Genomic DNA, 22672 nt, shown 5'->3' with positions numbered 1-22672 from the left:
CACACAATATGGTTTCCGTTCTGCTAGATCTGTAGCAGACGTACTAACAGTTATATCTCATAGGATTAGCGAATCTCTCGATAAAGGCTTCCTTTTTAGGGCAATTGCTCTTGACATATCAAAGGCTTTCAATAAGGTATGGCATAAAGGCCTACTTCACAAGATTTCCAGCTAGTATAACTGGAAATGTTTTCTCTATCATTAAATCATTTCTCTCTGATAGGCTCATAAGAGTAGTTGTTGATGGGCAGAAATCAGAGGCCCACAGTATTAATACTAGAGTCCCTTAGGGGTCCATCCTGGGCCCAATTCTCTTCTTGATCTACATCAATGATCTCCCAAAACACATACTAAAATCATTTGTTGACATCTATGCTGATGACACGACCATCTCTGGCAACACATCAAAGGTCGTAAATGACAAAGTTCTCTCTGATTCCCTTTCTTCTGATCTTGAGCGCGTGGTACAATGAGGGAAGAAGTGGCTGGTTACTTTTAATGCATCTAAGACCAAGCTTCTATCATTACATCATAAACGCTCTGATCCCCATCTGGCATCGATTGAAATGAATGGCTCTCATCTAGGGGAGGCCCTATGTTTTGATAAGCTTCTGAGTTTGATCTTTACTCCTGATCTTAAATGGAACACATACATCAAGTCTGTGGCCAAGGTCGCTGGGAAAATGGTGGGATCCTTCTACCGCTCCAGAAGATATCTCCCTAATGATGCAATTCTCTATCTATATAAAAGCCAAGTACGTCCAAGGATGGAAGTACTGCTGCCACATCTGGGCAAGAACTGCTAAAAACAGCCTATCCTGCCTTGACAGAGTACAAAATAGACTTTGTGGCTTGGTGAGAGATGCCCTTTTCTCTTCCCTGCAACCTCTCTCCCACTGAAGAAACGTTGCGAGCCTGTCTCTGTTTTATCGTTATTTCCATGGCAAGTGCTCGTCTGAGCTCCAATCTCTGGTCCCCCCTCGCCAATCTTTCATGAAAAACATCCGGCTAGCTGAAACCACTGTCAATAATTTTCCCCACTCTTTATCCGTGCCTAAATCAAAACGTAGATTCCATGAACAAAGCTTCTTTCTTAGAACTGCACCGTTGTGGAACTCTCTGACGCTTGCCTGTCCCTCCACCCTCCCGGATTCAACTTGGATGTCTTCAAGTCCAACACAAACAAATTCCTGATGAACCGCCCCCTTAAGTAATGACACATTATCAAATCCCCAATACTAACTATTACTACGATACTATCCCATTGATTACTGTACCCTTATTCCCGAGTGGCTCCGGGGCCTTCATAAGTGGTGACCCCCATGTAAAAAAAAAAAAAATATTATTTCAAAAGGAATATTATTATCAATATTATAAATTATACAGATTGATACACCGTGAAATTTCTACAGAGTCTGCTAATCTATATAATAAATAATGCACTAAGGCAATTTCATGTTTGTTCGAAAATATAATGAAAAAAAAAATATAATTCTATATTATATATATATATATATAATATATATATATATATATATATATATATATATATATATATATATATATATATATATATATATATATAATATAATTCTACTTTCTTGGCTGAAAAAAAAATTTAAAAACGATTTGTGAAATTTAAGTAAGACGACCTCTCGAGTAAATGTGGTATTATGGTGATTGGTGATTCTAGCTAAGAGAAACTTTTTAGTTATGATGACAATGGATGACCAACAACACCCAAATCCCCACATTTTCGAATGGCCTTGTGCCTAGTTTGTTTAAAATGTAAATTTTTGTATTATATACAAATGAATAATTAAAAATGTATTATTTGACTAAAGAAGTACCGTAGTATCTGCATCCATTCCAGACATTCATAGAATGGAAATATGTTATAAACTCGTGCAAGGGTTTGGAACGTAGGCCAGATATATTCTGAAAATACATTAACCATATTGTTACATTGTGGGAAGGATCCGTATAACCATGTGTATACGGCACTAGAAGGGATATGTTGTTTTGTTGGAAGTTCTGTATGACATGGACGGGTGTATATATTACGTACATGTGTCTAACTCGTGTAATGTCTAGTGGTATAAAAATTATGACAACAGATACATTTTATAACAGACATGTAACAAAAGGAAAAATAACGCTTCTCTGGGCTTGTAACATCGAGTCAATCTGAAAAACATCCCTGATCTCGTTTGACGGATTCTCGGGAACAGCTGCAAAGAAGGTTCAATCCCAATAAATCTTTTCTGCAATTTTTATTTCCGATGTTTTCCCATTGAAAAGCTGCCGCTGGTCCTAGACTAACGCATTCTGATCCCCTCTACTGGGAGTCATCACCGTCTAACTCGATCTGCTCTCTCTCACTCCCGAACTGCATCTGCTCTCTCTCTCGTTTCCAATCTCTGACTCATCAAATCTCTGACTCATCAAATCTCTGACTCATCAAATCATCGTATCTTTACACAAAACTCTAACTAAAGTTCACACCACTTTGAAATGACTCCTGCATAAGCGTCGTCAAACTCTAGAGGTCAATCTATTTTAAATTGTTGTTTATGTTCTACATTCTTTAATTTATTAAACATCTTAACATAATTTTCTTGTAAATATTCATTTTGCTAGGATAACATTCTATTTTTACAAATATTACAACAATCATAAGATAAGGGTTGATATGCCGTAAAACAAAACCAACCAACCAACCAACAAATATTACAACAATCATGATAATCGACTAAGAAATGAAATTATAATAATTTCATCATAATAAATATTAAAAGTTTCCGGTGTTTTCCAGAAGACTAACAACATAAGAAGAGTACTTAGAGGAGTATGTTTCAGTCCGAACAAGTGCAGTACAATAATATCGCGGGGTCCACGTTTGGGCCAGACATCTATAGAATGGAAGTATTTGTAAACACAGCAGATGAAGGATACACCTGTGGAATTTCTACAGGTCCTGCTAGTATTTCTAAATTCATGTATAGCATATCAGCTCTTGCATCATTTGAATAACACATCTAGGGAGTATGGTAGACCGAGGAAGACCTGCCCCGATTGCATAAGAAGTGACACAATGTAAACCCTTTGGAATGGATTGCACGGAAAGCAGCCATGAAACATTGTTTGATGTTGCCCATTTTGGAGTCTGAGACACTTAATTACCGCATAAAGAAAAAGGCTTTGATTAAAAATGTGGTTTGTCATCATCACACTGTATTACATATTCTTTACAAAATATATCAAATGTAATTGTGTAATGGTATTAGTGAATGGTCTGTTTAAAACTAGCAGGAAGACCCGACATTGCTCCAGATTTAATGAGGCAGACTATTTTTTTATTTTTTATTTAAACATTTTTTACTGCTCCCTGTTTTCCTAATATAACCAAAAGAGACAGAAAACTTGGAAAACTCTTTGAATTGGTGTCTTATTAACGTCTGATTAGTGACTTGAATGAAACTAAAATCAGATATACGCATTTGACGCTTTACTTCCATAACTCTATTAGAAAGGTCAACTATATATTCCATACATTAAGTGGCACAGATAAATTTAGGAAGACTTCCATTGTATTAACCAGACAATTTTATGCGCATGATTTAAATTACGTAAAAGTGGGATATATTTGGATTTTTAAGGGAGGTTCTGCCCCCATAGCTCCCTTAGGAAGGCATTTAGAAACTTAGGATCAGTCCCTTTGTCTAGCTCGGGACATTTTACATATAAATATTTTTTTATGTAGATTCTTGAACGTTATAATTTTAGAGAACAAACACATTGACAATTATTTGGATTCTTCAAACTGTACTCCCCAGTTTAGACTGAAAAAATACAAATAAAAATGTACTCCTCGGTACTCACCTTTCAACATCTTTCAATTGTAAAGTTCTTTCAGTCTTCATTTTGTATTCCGTTTTGTAAACATGCACCTCATCTGTGGTCAAGATGATATATCGGTTGGGCCCTATAAAACAAACGAAAAAAAAAAAAAGAAGATTTATTTCTCTGGAGAGGTTAAACAAGTTTGGATCCCTTTAGACAGTTTCCATGAAAACACAAATTTCACAAATTTGTTTCTTTATTATTCCACCTCAGTCGCTCTTTTTCCTATACTTCAAGACTTTGCTGTTTTTGGAAGGAAGAGAAGTTATTATTTCTCCTTTCTGAACGATTGATTATACCTAGTAAGCATTTCTTTCTTTCAAATTAGTTTAAGTTAAATTGATGTCCTTGATAGTTAATTTGGAAATATTTTGAGAAAGATGTAAATAATCACTCCATTTTTTTATTAAATCAATTAAATTAATTACTATTAATATTAACAACATATTGCATGTATATGAGAAAGACAGGACAATACAATTACAAATTAATAATACTAAACATTAATTTATTGTGAACTATTTAAAATAGTTATGCAAATTATGCATTCAAATAAGGGTTGGTTCTTTTGTCTGTACTATAAACTGTGTCAATCGCTTTATTGCAGATTAGCAAAATATCAATATTTCACTAAATATACGTAATATAAAAATTAAAATTGTATCATAAAATGCCTGTTTCAAAGTTAGTTATTTCCCAAAATTTTTATTCAAATCCATGCGATATTCACGAAGTTATGACATTTTATTTGTTATCAAGTAATTTATTCTGTCCATCAGTTTATTGCAAGTTTTTTAAAATGCCCCCCCCCCCAAAAAAAGGGGTCGATTAACGGTTATAGAAAAGGAAAGGATTATTGCTGGACTCGCAGAAGGATTGTTCATCAAAGATTTAGCTTTGGAACTGAAAAGGGATCCAAGAACTTTGGCTTCATTCTTGAACAATCCCAACACCAAATCCAGAAAGGATAAGGGCATCAGGAGAAACCTTTCACATCGTGATATTCAAAAAATTTGTAGGGAAACCGAAACCCAAACAGCACCAGTGCTTCCATTTTTTGCAAGAGCTAGAATCGCTCCAAGATCCAGACAGACCCAATGTAATGTGTTGAATGAGATGGTAAGGAACATCAAAACTATTCCAAGGCCTTCATTGAGCAAATAACATAGTAAAAAACGAATGGTTTGGGTACAGAATTACATGAAAATAGATTTCCAACGTGTCCTATTTACAGATGAGATGCGTGCTAATCTTGATGGTCCGGATGGATGGGCCAAAGTTTGAAACTCGAACAGAACTCCGACCCCTTACAGAGTTCATCCCAAACGAGGAAGTGAAATTATCATATTTTGGGCGGGAATCATTAGGGATAAGTTGGTTGGACCATTCCGAGTTCCAGAGGGCGTAAAACATACCAGCAATGCATACACCGCCTTTTTGGATAAACATTTGTCACCATGGCTAGATGACCTACTATTGTCACGATCGCTTTCAGATGATTTTTATGCATGACAATGAACCATGTTAGGGCGACATCAGCCTTCCTTGAATCTATGGGCTTCTTTGGAGAAACTCTCATGACCTAACCATCGTGTTCTCGAGACCTTATCCCCATTGAATATATCTGGTCAATATTAAAAAGAGGAGTTTATGAGTGAAGAGAGCAATTTACTTCAAAGGATGCCTTGTGGAGTGACGTTGCAAAGAAAAAAAAAGAGCACACAAAACTTCAGCTCACTGCAGCAGTGTCGTCCGTCAGTACTTTCTGTAGACCTCTGTCTCATTTGCTTCAGTGGCCTGTTTTTATAAAAGACAAAGTCCTCTAAATTTGCATATTTGTGTAAGAGCACACGAGATTCAGTGAGACTGCATTGCTATATAACGCCACTGGTGCCATCTTGGACCCTTTTCAGCATCATGACGCTGTGTCGGCAAAGTGCACACCGAGGCCGTTTAAGAGGTAAGCCTGCGTTCTCACAATTTTCGCCACACTCCCCCCTGATATCATCATCACAGAGAGGGCAGGGACGTGGTGGCTTTTTTCTTCAGGTGCTTCTTTGGAGAAAGGGACCGGGGGCTTCGTCCTCGCCTGTGCTTTCATCCTCAGTTTCAGGGTCGGTGAACCTAAGGCTGCTAATTTCGGGGTCGCTGTCCGACGAAGTCGGTGTAACCCAAAATGATGATTCACTGGTCTCAGATCCAGTCTCGCTCTTATCACTGAGTGGCAGTTGTGCATGTGATGTCAATCGAAGATCCTTGATGTGATGGGGAACCCTGTCAACCCACACAGATTGTGGGCTGATCACCTCAGTAACACGCCCAGTTCCGTAGCATGTGTGTCACTTGCTGCGGGGGTTCTTAACCCAGACAGCATCCCCCTCTTTGATACTCTCTCTCGTCGTCTCTGGCTCGGACAGTGGGCTGGTCTCCATGCCTCTCACCCTGACATGATACCTGTGCAGTGCTTCGGCTGGTGCGGTAGAGGGTGAAATGTTGTCCTTAGGGGTGACATTATACCAATAGACCGCCTCAGGCACCGTACACCCCTTCCTAGCTGTGATGGTCTTTACAGTCCTGTGGTTTCTCTCAATAATTCCATTTCCACTGGGCACATGGGCACACCGAAATCGCAGATGTATATCCCAGCTGTCTGCGATCTGTTTGAACTGTTTGCTAACAAAGGCAGTGCCATTGTCAGTCAGTATCTCAGAGGGGGGACCATGCTCGCGGAAGACACTTTCCAGCTCACGGATAATGGCCCATCAGTTTTCCACAGATGTTGGATCGAACTTCCGGATGTCACCATCTCTTCCACAGCGGAACCCGTCTGCGCTGCCGCTCATATGCAAACCAAGAACTTTCGCTCCATCTTGCAGATGCTCTGGCTCCTTGTACGACAGCCTGAAGCTCTCAAAATGTTCTTTCACTGCCTGGACAGACATGAGGCTCTCGTTCACAAAAATGTTGTCAATATATGACGTCGTCGCCTGTTGCATGGCTTCATCCTGACACCGGATCGCCTGCATAATCACTGTCATAATGTTTGGGGCCACGTTTAGGTCAAACTCCAGCCTGGTCAAACAATAGCGAGTCCCTTTGATCTCGACCGTCTGGAACGGCCACAGTGATTTCTCAACGCATATCTGCAGGTAGGCTCTTCCCAGGTCCAGGATTGCTGTGTATGCCCCCTGCTGCCGCCACTCCCTCAGTTTATGTGCACAGATATCAACCCCCGCCGTGTGTGTGTTGATGTATTCATTAAGTTCCCAGTAATCCATGACAGGTCGGATAGTCTGTTTATTCTCTTGCCTGATGGCCATCAGGGGGATCAGCCCCCTTGGTGGCCCGAGCTCATCCTCTGGGTATGGAATCCATCCAAATCTGGAGTTCTGCCTTGTACTTCCCCCTGAGCCATGCGGGAGGCGGATACTCCGTCAGCCGATTCCACAAGGACACTGGTGGCTCGCTGCCCGACCACTTCCAGGACACGGTCCACGCATTTGTGCTCTTGTCGTATTCCGTGTAGAAGTTGGGTTCATCAAGAGTGATTGCCGCGCAGACCTGTTCCTTGCATTGGGAAAACCTCACATCACCTGTGCCGTCCATGGTGATTCCACCCAGCTGTGTAATAGTGTCCATTCCAAGGAGAAGGTTGTATCCAAGAAGCTCCCTGTCGATCACCAATGCCTTCACCGGGGAGCCATCGCTAATGCTTATATGGACAATGCTCACTCCGCAACACACCAGCGAGCCTCCGCCAACGGTTAATACTGAGACCTTCTGTTTCGTCCATGCGGTGCAACATTTCCTGTGTATGAGGGTTTGAGTGCATCTGGTGTCAATCAGCGCTTGGCACCTACACTCATCAACTCACACTGTCACTACAGGAGGCACCTTGTTCAGTGTTGCTTTGGGGAGGGTGCTGGCGCCGCGACTTCCTCCCCTTGCTCCGTTTCCCAGACAATTCCGTGCTACATGACCTGGCTTGTCACATCGGTGACAGCATCCTCGTTTCCATGCTCAATAGTTCGGGGTGCGCTTTGCACCGCTTTTGCAGTCTCTAACAAAGTGGTTAGGGCCACCATGTTTGTAGTACTGTGGGCTCTGTAGGCGATTCCAGTGTGTCAACCGCTGCCAAGACCTGCTCCACATCGTCCTTTAGGATGTTTCGGGCTCTAGCAAACAACTCCTCCAACCCAAGCTCATTGAGCTTCATCGACGCCCGCAACAGCCAACTGGCGTCATCCGGAGCCCAGACAAAAAGGCACATGCCAATATTTGATCGCTTGCACCATCAAAGGGAGCAGCAAGCTTCTTCAGGTCGGCCAGGTAGACGTCCACATTCTCCCCTGACCCAAGCCGATGTTCAGAGAATTGCCTCCAGGCAACAAAAGGTCCGCACCGAATACTCCATACAATGCTTGTTCTATCTGCTCCATTGTTGCCTCATCCCTGAACTGCTGGTATATGGCATAAGCCCCCTTAGTGAGCCTCAATGGGATGACCATAGCTTGATCCTTAATTTTGCACAACCGGTGAACGCGCTCAGCCTTCTCCAGCCATTCAACCACCGAAGGACCAGCTGGGGACCCGTCAAACTTGTGTATTAGCTTCAGGTCGAATCGGTCCATGGTAAAAAATGTACGTCGAAATGGCTTGACATTACAAAAAAAAAAAAAAAAAGAGCACATAAAACTGCAGCAGCGTCGTCCATCAGTGTTTTCACATCTGTCTCATCTGCTTCAGTGGCCTGTTTTTATAAAAGACAGCCCTCTAAATTTGCATATTTGCATATGTGTGCAAGAGTGCATGAGATTTGGCAAAACTGCATTGTTATATAATGCCGTAGGCGCCATCTTGGACCCTTTTCAACATCATGACGCTGCGTCGGCAAAGTGCACACCAAGGCCATTTAAAAGGTAAGTCTGCGTTCCCACAATTTTCGCCACATGGAGAACATAGTTACTATTGTTAGAGCCATAACTCCTTTTTGAGATAAAACAATTGACTTCCTCGGGGGACAAAGGTTGTTTTACGTTATTTAAAAAATGGCAGATATGTTGATAATTCATTTATTTGAGACTTAGCACCTAGGATGTGCTTTTTCTCATTATTCTTTGACAGAAAAATATAATAAAAAATAAAGTTCGCATGATAAGACATTGTATTTTTGCCCTAATATTAAGAGACCTGCAATAAACGATGACAGTGGAAATTCCACGATAAAGAATAAAATGTCATAACTTCGTGAATATCGCATGAATTCGAATAAAGTTTTGGGAAATAACTAACCTTAAAGCAGTTGTTTGATGATATAATTTTTATTTTGTTGTGACGTATATTTAGTGAAATATTGATATTTTACTAATCTGCAATAAAGCGATTGACGCAGTTTATATATTGTATTCTAATATATGGTGTTTTCATACATTATGGTGTTTTTTTTTTTATTTCACTGTACTTAATTGCATTAGTAGTGAAGTGTATTAAAAAAAGCGTCTGAAAATCTCTTACAGACGTAATGTGCTTACAATGGAATGATCCAAACTTTACGAATGAACTATTGTTCAAACAACACCAAAATAAACATTGGCAATTATGTTTCTACATTTCTGAGAGAGATTATTTGTATTATTTGAATTCTTCAAACTACTGTTCTCATCTTAAGTGGCGTAGTGGATAAAGTACTTGGTGAAATTCAGTTGTAAAGTTACCTTTTCAATCCCCAGTGCGGGCAACACTCAAAATACAAGTTCGAATTACTTAGGATTTCTACCCAGTCATGATTGACGGAACGAGAGCATAATACCTGTGTGGATTAAATAAACGGTTGCGTTAAAAATTCCATGCTAATTCCCAAGTTTGACTGGAAGATTCTAGAATGTAACAGAAAGAGTAGCAAGTTCTGCAAGATAAGCCTGAAGCACCGACCGAAACCAAAAATGAGAAGAGTATTCTATAGAATCCAAATAATACAAATATCCAACACCAACGCTTCTCCTCAGTTGTGCAAATTTTGTCTTGCTATCTTCTCTTAATCTGTTTTTTTAAAAGTCAGTCTCTACACATTACTCACACAGCCACCGTGAGTTTTCTTTTTTTTCATTTTCTTATGAGACATCATATGCAAAGCATAGTTCAAAATTTACACATATAATAAGAAAGAGTTTTCTTTTTTTTCATTTTCTTATGAGGCATCATATGCAAAGCATAGTTCAAAATTTACACATATAATAAGAAACAACACAGACACAGATATCGACACTGTATAAACTCAGTGTTGACCATTGATGCGTGTGTGTGTCATTAGAGTCTCGTTGCTCGTGTCTACATTTGAGCTAAACTCCTCATCTCTAAAATTCAGGATCTTAGTTAAGACTAACTCCCTCTGTCGTCAATTTGCCTATCAAGGTCATTCACTCTTGAGCTCCACCACCAATCTGCTCATCAAAATCATTCACTTTTTAGCTCTGTCGCTAATGTGCCTCAACAGTTTGTGTCCTCCAAATATATCTATTCTCGACCGGAAATCCTAGATTTGTTTTTATCTCAGTTACCATATTCGCTTGCTTTACTAAGAACTAGATACTTTTTTTCAGAATTCTGTAACAAGTATTAATGTCAAACTTTTCATGGCATCACTTTGCTTACATAGCATAACAGATCGATTGCTTCCATATTATCATGTATTTCCTAGATGTTCTTCATAATGGTCTGTAGTATCACAATGCATACAAATACAGCTCACAGTACTTGTGTTCTCTCGATGTATATATATGACAAAGTAAATGTAGTTTACCTGGAGAGGTGAACCTTTGTCACAAAATGTCCTGGGAACGGTAACCAATTTACGTTTGTTGGCAAAGAGTTACCTGGTTGACGATTTTATGTTACCTGGTTGACGATTTTATGTTACCTGGTTGAGGATTTTAGGCCCTGTCAGTGTTAACAAACAGTATTGTTCTGAAAATCAAAGAGTGAAGGCATACCTGGAATTTGGGTGTGGCTTTTTCTGAGCTTGTTTCTTCATTCTCTGAGGATGATATCTTCATGTTGGAGTTCCTCTGGCTGGTATCTCTGCAGGCACCATTTTGATGTTTCAGGCATTTAAGGCATTTAAGGTAGATCAAACAACGCGACACAAGTCGAAAATCTAAACTATTTTTTTTATATATATAAAAATATTTTTTTTTAAAACTATTTATATGAAAATCTTAACTATTTATTTCTTTTATAAGAATGTAGTACAATATTTTACGATTTAAAACAAGTAACAATAATAACAATTAACTTTGAAATTAACAGCTTAACTTGACTTAACTTAATTTAACTTAACTTGACTTTACTTAACTACCCTTAACTAATTGTTGGAGAAGAGGGGTGCCCCCCCCCTTTTTACACAGAAGCAAAATATACATGCTCACCTCATGGTTGCCAGCTCAGAAAGAGAAAGGAAATTGTCGAAATTGCATTGTGGTTCCTTTCTTATATATCGCTCCATGCGACCCAATCACTTCCTACGTATGGCGGGGGGGGGCACAAGACAACAATGCAGAGACACTACGAAATAGTGCCCCACCCCCCACTAACCTGACAAGCAGCAAAATCCCAGCTCTGTTGAGGTCTCTTCTACTCTAATAGTTTTGGATTGCTAGACTTTTGAATTCCTTCCCTCTTTCCCCGCTTTCTTCATTGTACTAACTTGCAGCAGTTTAAATGTAATGTGAACAAACATCTCTCTGCCAAATCCCCGCAGTCCCCTGTTAGACACGATCCCAAATAGTAATCCTTTACGTTCCAAGTGATAATATGCCTTGTTTGGAGTAAAAAAAAAAAGTTAAAAGAGTAGAATTAGTTCTAAGTATAAAAATCTACAATTTTAGACACAAGTTCTTTTATCTTGTGAATGTAACACATACTCTGCTTTGAAGTTCATTTTTATTATTACATCGAAACATTTCACAGTTGAATCAGGCTTTCATCAATTGTAGACGTTCTTTTCTGACGTTCTTTCTTGGTTCTTTGTCTTATATTCAACCTCTCAGTTTAGCATTTTGTGATAATGTTAGCAAACACATTATTGCAGTAGCGCCTCATTATCAAAAAAAAAAAAAAAAAAAATACATGGGACTTCGTTTCCAGTGTTTATTTGGGTTTCTGTAGCAAGTTACGATAATGTTGGTAATACAGAAGTTTGGCCATCGATATCCAGTACTGGGGCATAGCTACATTGATGATGAAGATAAATTTCCAGAATGGAGTTTTAGAGAGGGACTCATGAGTGTCAAAAAGCGTTATTTAAATTAGCCCAAATTCAGACCGAGTGAGTCTACTGGATAGTAAATTTAATAGATCAACCTCCATTTATTCCTATGATTCTTTCACTCCTGATTCTAATCATTTGCAACAACTAAATAATAACAATTATGATTTGCTTTTACATTCACTAGCATTCTTCTAAGCACATCAGTAATAACCCTAACCCTAACACACCAATAAAAAACTCGATGATGTGAAACTTTGATATTTTTGTTAAAAGACAACTTAAATATAAGCCGCTTTTTTATAAGATGGGACTATTTTTTAGATGTAGAGACATAGACAACATCGTGCATATTCAGTTAAAAGACATAAAAATTATAAGAATAAATCAATTTTATAAGAATAAATAAATATTATAAGAATAAATAAATATTATAAGAATAAATAAATATTATAAGAATAAATAAATATTATAAGAATAAATCAATATTATAAGAATAAATACATATTATAAGAATAAATAAATATTATAAGAATAAATCAATATTATAAGAATAAATCAATATTATAAGAATAAATAAATATTATAAGAATAAATAAATATTATAAGAATAAATAAATATTATAAGAATAAATCAATATTATAAGAATAAATACATATTATAAGAATAAATAAATATTATAAGAATAAATCAATATTATAAGAATAAATAAATATTATAAGAATAAATAAATATTATAAGAATAAATAAATATTATAAGAATAAATAAATATTATAAGAATAAATCAATATTATAAGAATAAATACATATTATAAGAATAAATATATATTATAAGAATAAATAAATATTATAAGAATAAATAAATATTATAAGAATAAATAAATATTATAAGAATAAATAAATATTATAAAAATAAATAAATATTATAAGAATAAATCAATATTATAAGAATAAATAAATATTATAAGAATAAATAAATATTATAAGAATAAATTAATTTTAAAAGAATAAATAAATATTATATAAATAAATAAATATTATAAGAATAAATAAATATTATAAGAATAAATCAATTTTATAAGAATAAATAAATATTATAAGAATAAATAAATATTATAAGAATAAATCAATATTATAAGAATAAATATATATTATAAGAATAAATAAATATTATAGGAATAAATCAATATTATAAGAATAAATACATATTATAAGAATAAATAAATATTATAAGAATAAATCAATATTATAAGAATAAATCAATATTATAAGAATAAATCAATATTATAAGAATAAATAAATATTATAAGAATAAATAAATATTATAAGAATAAATCAATATTATAAGAATAAATAAATATTATAAGAATAAATCAATATTATAAGAATAAATACATATTATAAGAATAAATAAATATTATAAGAATAAATAAATATTATAAGAATAAATCAATATTATAAGAATAAATAAATATTATAAGAATAAATAAATATTATAAGAATAAATAAATATTATAAGAATAAATAAATATTATAAGAATAAATAAATATTATAAGAATAAATATTATAAGAATAAATAAATATTATAAGAATAAATAGATATTATAAGAATAAATACATATTATAAGAATACATAAATATTATAAGAATAAATAAATATTATAAGAATAAATAAATATTATAAGAATAAATAAATATTATAAGAATAAATAAATATTATGAGAATAAATCAATATTATAAGAATAAATCAATATTATAAGAATAAATCAATATTATAAGAATAAATAAATATTATAAGAATAAATAAATATTATGAGAATACATAAATATTATAAGAATAAATCAATTTTATAAGAATAAATAAATATTATAAGAATAAATAAATAGTATAAGAATAAATCAATATTATAAGAATAAATAAATATTATAAGAATAAATAAATATTATAAGAATAAATAAATATTATAAGAATAAATAAATATTATGAGAATAAATCAATATTATAAGAATAAATAAATATTATAAGAATAAATCAATATTATAAGAATAAATAAATATTATAAGAATAAATAAATATTATAAGAATAAATCAATATTATAAGAATAAATACATATTATAAGAATAAATAAATATTATAAGAATAAATCAATATTATAAGAATAAATCAATATTATAAGAATAAATAAATATTATAAGAATAAATAAATATTATAAGAATAAATAAATATTATAAGAATAAATCAATATTATAAGAATAAATACATATTATAAGAATAAATAAATATTATAAGAATAAATCAATATTATAAGAATAAATCAATATTATAAGAATAAATAAATATTATAAGAATAAATAAATATTATAAGAATAAATAAATATTATAAGAATAAATCAATATTATAAGAATAAATACATATTATAAGAATAAATATATATTATAAGAATAAATAAATATTATAAGAATAAATAAATATTATAAGAATAAATAAATATTATAAGAATAAATAAATATTATAAAAATAAATAAATATTATAAGAATAAATCAATATTATAAGAATAAATAAATATTATAAGAATAAATAAATATTATAAGAATAAATTAATTTTATAAGAATAAATAAATATTATATAAATAAATAAATATTATAAGAATAAATAAATATTATAAGAATAAATCAATTTTATAAGAATAAATAAATATTATAAGAATAAATAAATATTATAAGAATAAATCAATATTATAAGAATAAATATATATTATAAGAATAAATAAATATTATAGGAATAAATCAATATTATAAGAATAAATACATATTATAAGAATAAATAAATATTATAAGAATAAATCAATATTATAAGAATAAATCAATATTATAAGAATAAATAAATATTATAAGAATAAATAAATATTATAAGAATAAATCAATATTATAAGAATAAATAAATATTATAAGAATAAATCAATATTATAAGAATAAATACATATTATAAGAATAAATAAATATTATAAGAATAAATAAATATTATAAGAATAAATAAATATTATAAGAATAAATAAATATTATAAGAATAAATAAATATTATAAGAATAAATAAATATTATAAGAATAAATAAATATTATAAGAATAAATATTATAAGAATAAATAAATATTATAAGAATAAATAGATATTATAAGAATAAATACATATTATAAGAATACATAAATATTATAAGAATAAATAAATATTATAAGAATAAATAAATATTATAAGAATAAATAAATATTATAAAAATAAATAAATATTATGAGAATAAATCAATATTATAAGAATAAATCAATATTATAAGAATAAATCAATATTATAAGAATAAATAAATATTATAAGAATAAATAAATATTATGAGAATACATAAATATTATAAGAATAAATCAATTTTATAAGAATAAATAAATATTATAAGAATAAATAAATAGTATAAGAATAAATCAATATTATAAGAATAAATAAATATTATAAGAATAAATAAATATTATAAGAATAAATAAATATTATAAGAATAAATAAATATTATGAGAATAAATCAATATTATAAGAATAAATAAATATTATAAGAATAAATCAATATTATAAGAATAAATAAATATTATAAGAATAAATCAATATTATGAGAATAAATCAATATTATAAGAATAAATCAATATTATAAGAATAAATAAATATTATAAGAATAAATAAATATTATAAGAATAAATCAATATTATAAGAATAAAAAATATTATAAGAATAAATAAATATTATAAGAATAAATCAATATTATGAGAATAAATCAATATTATAAGAATAAATAAATATTATAAGAATAAATAAATATTATAAGAATAAATCAATATTATAAGAATAAATAAATATTATAAGAATAAATAAATATTATAAGAATAAATAAATATTATAAGAATAAATCAATTTTATAAGAATAAATAAATATTATAAGAATAAATAAATATTATAAGAATAAATCAATATTATAAGAACAAATAAATATTATAAGAATAAATCAATATTATAAGAATAAATTAATTTTATAAGAATAAATCAATTTTATAAGAATAAATAAATATTATAAGAATAAATAAATATTATAAGAATAAATCAATATTATAAGAATAAATCAATTTTATAAGAATAAATAAATATTATAAGAATAAATCAATTTTATAAGAATAAATCAATATTATAAGAATAAATAAATATTATAAGAATAAATCCATATTATAAGAATAAATAAATATTATAAGAATAAATAAATATTATAAGAATAAATCAATTTTATAAGAATAAATCAATATTATAAGAATAAATAAACATTATAAGAATAAATCAATATTATAAGAATAAATAAATATTATAAGAATAAATAAATATTATGAGAATAAATCAATATTATAAGAATAAATAAATATTATAAGAATAAATCAATATTATAAGAATAAATAAATATTATAAGAATAAATAAATATTATAAGAATAAATCAATATTATAAGAATAAATAAATATTATAAGAATAAATATTATAAGAATAAATAAATATTATAAGAATAAATCAATATTATAAGAATAAATAAATATTATAAGAATAAATAAATATTATAAGAATAAATAAATATTATAAGAATAAATCAATATTATAAGAATAAATAAATATTATAAGAATAAATAAATATTATAAGAATAAATAAATATTATAAGAATAAATATTATAAGAATAAATAAATATTATAAGAATAAATGGATATTATAAGAATAAATAAATATTATAAGAATAAATAAATATTATAAGAATAAATAAATATTATAAGAATACATAAATATTATAAGAATAAATAAATATTATAAGAATAAATAAATATTATAAGAATAAATAAATATTATAAGAATAAATAAATATTATAAGAATAAATCAATATTATAAGAATAAATAAATATTATAAGAATAAATAAATATTATAAGAATAAATGAATATTATAAGAATAAATCAATATTATAAGAATAAATAAATATTATAAGAATAAATCCATATTATAAGAATAAATAAATATTATAAGAATAAATAAATATTATAAGAATAAATGAATATTATAAGAATAAATCAATATTATAAGAATAAATAAATATTATAAGAATAAATCCATATTATAAGAATAAATAAATATTATAAGAATAAATAAATATTATAAGAATAAATGAATATTATAAGAATAAATCAATATTATAAGAATAAATAAATATTATAAGAATAAATCCATATTATAAGAATAAATAAATATTATAAGAATAAATAAATATTATAAGAATAAATCAATATTATAAGAATAAATCAATATTATAAGAATAAATCAATATTATAAGAATAAATCAATATTATAAGAATAAATCAATATTATAAGAATAAATAAATATTATAAGAATAAATAAATATTATAAGAATAAATAAATATTATAAGAATAAATCAATATTATAAGAATAAATAAATATTATAAGAATAAATCAATATTATAAGAATAAATAAATATTATAAGAATAAATAAATATTATAAGAATAAATCAATATTATAAGAATAAATAAATATTATAAGAATAAATAAATATTATAAGAATAAATCAATATTATAAGAATAAATCAATATTATAAGAATAAATAAATATTATAAGAATAAATCAATATTATAAGAATAAATCAATATTATAAGAATAAATAAATATTATAAGAATAAATAAATATTATAAGAATAAATCGCCAATCATCAAAAAGAGTAACGATGCTTGAATTAACCTGAAAACAAAAACATGTCTTTGTCTAAACATGCCTGTTTTACAAGTACTTTAATGAAATGTGCTCTGACGAACACATAGCACTTGTGTCCCTATGACGTAAATACTCCTGACTCACCCAACAAGCAGCAAAATCCCACCCCTGCACTGTTGAGGTCCCTAGATGCCGGAAAGTCTTCTACTCTGCTAGTTTTTTTCCTCAAACTGCTAGACTTTGGAATTGCCTCCCTGTCTCCTTCTCCCCTGATTGTATTAAACTGCAGAAATGTAATGTGAGTAAGCATCTCGCTGCTCAACTTCCCACAGTCTTCTGTTAGAAAGGATCCTAAATAGTAGCCCCTTACGCCCAAGTAGCAATATGCCTTATTTGGTAACAAAGAATAAAAAATATATGTACGTTTATAAAAAGAAAAGAATAAATTTTGTTTATATGCAAATTTTATCTAAATAAATGAGTTCATCACAGGGGTTGAGATCGAAAGAAATTTCACTAATATACAAATTTCGGCACTCCTAATTCTAGGCTAGTTTATGATAACTGATATCAAACATTGTGTTGTAGCATTAAATAACGAAGATGTAAAACATACAAACAAATCAATCGTTCCCAAGAGAAAATTAGTATCGCGGCAACAAGTTCACAGGAAACATGAGTTGGAACAATTATATTGAAGATGTTGCCGGGGCTGCTGCGAAGAAGGTGGGTTCTCTCTACCGTGATAGAAAACTATTGACACCTGAAAGTATCCTGTACCTCTATAAGGCCACCATTCGCCCATGTATGGAGTATTGTTGTCACATTTGGGCTGGTGCATCTGCTGCTAGTCTCTCGCTCCTAGACAAGGTTCAAAAGAGAGTCGCCAATCTGATAGTCCCTGAACTGGCATCTAAGCTTCAGTCTCTGTCCCATCGACGAAACGTTGCATCCCTCTGCCTGTTCTAGAAGTATTTTAATGGTGTATGCTCTGACGAACTGCAGACACTTGTGCCCCCACGACGTAGACACTCTCGACAAACCCGACAGGCAGCTAAATCCCACCCCCACACAGTAGAGATCCCTAGATGTAAAAGATCTTTCTACTCCAGTAGTTTCTTCCCCAGAACCGCTAGACTCTGGAATTCCATTCTAGGTCCCTGCTTCCCTAACTGTACTGACATGCAGAAGTTCAAGTGTAACGTGAACCGACATCTTGCTGCCCAAATCCCAACATAGTGCCCCAGTAGTTGCTGCCCCTGATAGTAGCCCCCTACACCAAAGTGGCAATGTGCCTTGTTTGGGGTGAAAATGCAATAAAAAAACAACAAAAAAACAAAAAAAAAAAACAAAATAAGGACTCCATAGCTACACGAAGATCACCAATCATGAAAATGTGCCTAAATCAAAACGTGGATTCCATGAACAAAGCTTCTTTCTTAGAACTGCACGCCTGTGGAACTCTGTTCCGTCTGCCTGCTTCCCACCTGACTACAACTTGGATGTCTTCAAGTCCAACGTTAACAAATTCCTAATGAACCGCCCCCTTAAGCAAACACTCCATCAAATCTCCACACTAACGTACTGTACTTGCAATAACCCTTATCCCTGAGTGGCTTCCGGGCCTTGATAAGTGGTGACCACCGTGTAAAAAAACAAAACAAAAAAAAAAAACACTGTAATTTATAGGCCTATCATTTATCGCGAATTTTCCAGTAAAGGAGGATTTCCAATGAGCAGGATATCTGAAGAGAATTATTGAATGTGAACCTTTAAGAAAGTTTCATCAAAATGAAACCTATCCGTATCTTCTGATAGATGAAAAAGTATATGAAAATCGCGTCAGTTCACTTTCATAATTATAAAAAGGCAGAAATCGTCTTTTAATCTGTAGATATTAATTTGAGAAAGATAAAACAAAAAAGTCTTCTTAAGTTTGTAGCAGCAATGAACTATTTTCATTTATTTTCATTAAATATCTTGTTGAGATTATTTGGTTATGTGTCAGCCAGCCAAACTCTTTGCCAAACTATTTAAACCGAAGAACAAATTCGCCCATGCAGAAAAATCTTTAGTCTCCCTCTCCTTCACCATCGGACAATTCGAGAAAATTGCTTCATGTCGTTATTGCTCCAGCAATATATTTCAATGATTCAAGCCATCACTATTAACTTGAGAAACGAACTGTAACTCTCACTAAGCAATCATCTAAAACAACTTTTCAAATGTACAAATATTTCTACTAGTGATGGGACGATTCCAATATTTTTCCTGATTCCGATACAATTACTGATTCCGATTGTTTATAAATCCCTAAATATTTAACAATAGAGTTGTTATTTATTCTCGATTACTGTAAAAACATATGTAAAATGTGAAGACATTTTCTCAAACATAAAAATAAAACATACTTGTGGAAGATATGATAGATTTTAGTTTTACTGGTTGTTTAAAATCAATAAATATTTATTTTATTATTACTACCAGAAGTGAAAGATTTTGTTTTAAACAAAATTAAATTAAAAAATCAAAAATTAAAAGAATCGTTTTTGGCATCGGAAATTAGGCACACATTTTTCCGATTCTGATATCGACTAATCGTCACAACACTGATTCTACCAGACAAGTTACTCTCACGTGAAGTAAGACTATGAACACTAAACAAAATTGAGAGCAAAAATTGTATTTTATTTAAATTTAAAAACGCAGGTTTGAAATGATTATTCATTTAGCCGATGTCTATCATGAGAAAACTAGAGTCTGCCAAACGACTGTGAAAAATAGACCGCATGTTTCAGTGACGTCAAATTTGTGTTAACTATACGAACTATGGAAAAGCAGAAGCGACTTAATGATTTTTTAAAACCTTTGTTTATCTTCTTCAAACTGCAATTAATAATTAATCTTTGTTATAATTTGTTAGGTTTTAAGATTTACACAGTTTAATGATTAATAATATTATAAACATTTGTATATTAAATATGAAATACGGTTTTACTGAATGTTCATTTGGTTACATAAGGGGTTCCATATTTTATTCGGTAAAAAGAGACAAACAAAATATGAGAGGGGAGGCTACAAAATGCTTAATATTTGTGCAATAATATTTTCAAATTGGTTTTAATCTGGCGATAAAATAGCTGACAAGAGTCATGTTTATATTAAAATTTAATATTTAAACAAAATTTAAACACAATTAATTAAAAATCTATGTTGTAACGGAACATTTTGAAATAATGGAATTTTAATCGTTTTAATCTTTTAAAATTAATTAATGTTTACGAAGTTTCTTTTTCTTGGCAATTCAACTGAGTATAGTATATATTAATTTGAAAATACGCTATTAAAAAAAATACTGATATTAAGTTTATATCAATTTTTTAATTGCAACTTCAAGGTAAATTTTTGTTCAATATGTGTATTTAAATTAAAAAAATTTTTTTTTTTTACTTATTTGAACTGAAACATAAGAGTTCAAATAAGTAAAAATATTTAAATAGAAATTTCGATAGATTTAAATATATTTTGTTCGAATTTCGAAAAAATAAATATTTCCCCTCGTATATTTTACAAAAACTGCTTTTTATATGTAATTTCATTCTAAAATGGATAAGTATCGAAAATTTCACGAAAATCTGACCATTAGTTGATTTTTGCTAGATTTATTACATACGGGTATGTTTTCACGTTCGGAATGTCTACTACATGGGAACGTTATTTTAAAGCGCAATTATGTAAACACGATTTTTGTCTCGCAATTTCATTATTTTCGTTCGATGAAAAATTTTTTTTTTTAATTATTACTGGTTTATTTTTCTCTTTCTTCTTTTAAATGGTACAAAAGTTATGCTGATAATATTAATTTATAATAAAGTTACATCGTGTAACATATAGGGTGGGGTAATTATGTGGTGAATTTTGGCAGTCCCTATAGAAAACGAATAACGTCTTGTCAGATCGTAGCAGTGATTCACTATTTTCCTTTGACAGAATAAATATTAAAAATGATTTGGTGCTGTGTCATTTAACCTGTGTATATCAAAGTTGATCACAATAAAACAAAACGTTGGTCACAATAAACAAAAAACAAAACGTTGGTCACAATAAAACAAAACATTGATCACAATAAACAAAAAACAAAACGTTGGTCACAAAAAAACGTTGGTCACAATAAAACAAAACGTTGGTCACAATAAAACAAAACGTTGGTCACAATAAACAAAAAACAAAACGTTGATCACAATAAAACAAAACGTTGGTCACAATAAAACAAAACGTTGGTCACAATGAACAAAAAACAAAACGTTAGTCACAAAACAACAAAACGTTGGTCACAATAAAACAAAACGTTGCTCACAATAAACAAAAAACAAAACGTTGGTCAGAATAAAACAAAACGTTGGTCACAATAAACAAAAAACAAAACGTTGGTCACAAAAAAACGTTGGTCACAATAAAACAAAACGTTGGTCACAATAAAACAAAACGTTGGTCACAATAAACAAAAAACAAAACGTTGGTCACAATAAAACAAAACGTTGGTCACAATAAACAAAAAACAAAACGTTGGTCACAATAAAACAAAACGTTGGTCACAATAAACAAAAAACAAAACGTTGATCACAATAAAATAAAACGTTGGTCACAATAAAACAAAACGTTGGTCACAATAAACAAAAAACAAAACGTTGGTCACAAAAAAACAAAAC

The 22672-nt window shown here is 30.3% G+C and overlaps 1 protein-coding gene across 2 annotated transcripts in view; it reads right to left on the bottom strand.

Moving 5' to 3' along the window:
- The window catches only part of LOC145267138 (uncharacterized), a 161391-nt gene that overhangs the window by 87696 nt on the left and 51023 nt on the right, over positions 1-22672 (bottom strand). For both annotated transcript variants that reach the window (XM_080123181.1, XM_080123182.1), the window contains exon 4: positions 3883-3985. In XM_080123181.1, the coding sequence (XP_079979307.1) occupies positions 3883-3985 (103 nt within the window). The remainder of the gene's footprint in view (positions 1-3882; positions 3986-22672) is intronic.

The sequence above is a fragment of the Euprymna scolopes genome, chromosome 42, assembly GCF_053919585.1.
Source record: "Euprymna scolopes isolate OS-2025 chromosome 42, ASM5391958v1, whole genome shotgun sequence".
In the NCBI taxonomy this organism is placed as follows: domain Eukaryota; kingdom Metazoa; phylum Mollusca; class Cephalopoda; order Sepiida; family Sepiolidae; genus Euprymna; species Euprymna scolopes.
The sequence above is the reverse complement of the archived record's forward strand: the minus strand, read 5'-3'. Positions and strand labels throughout refer to the sequence as shown.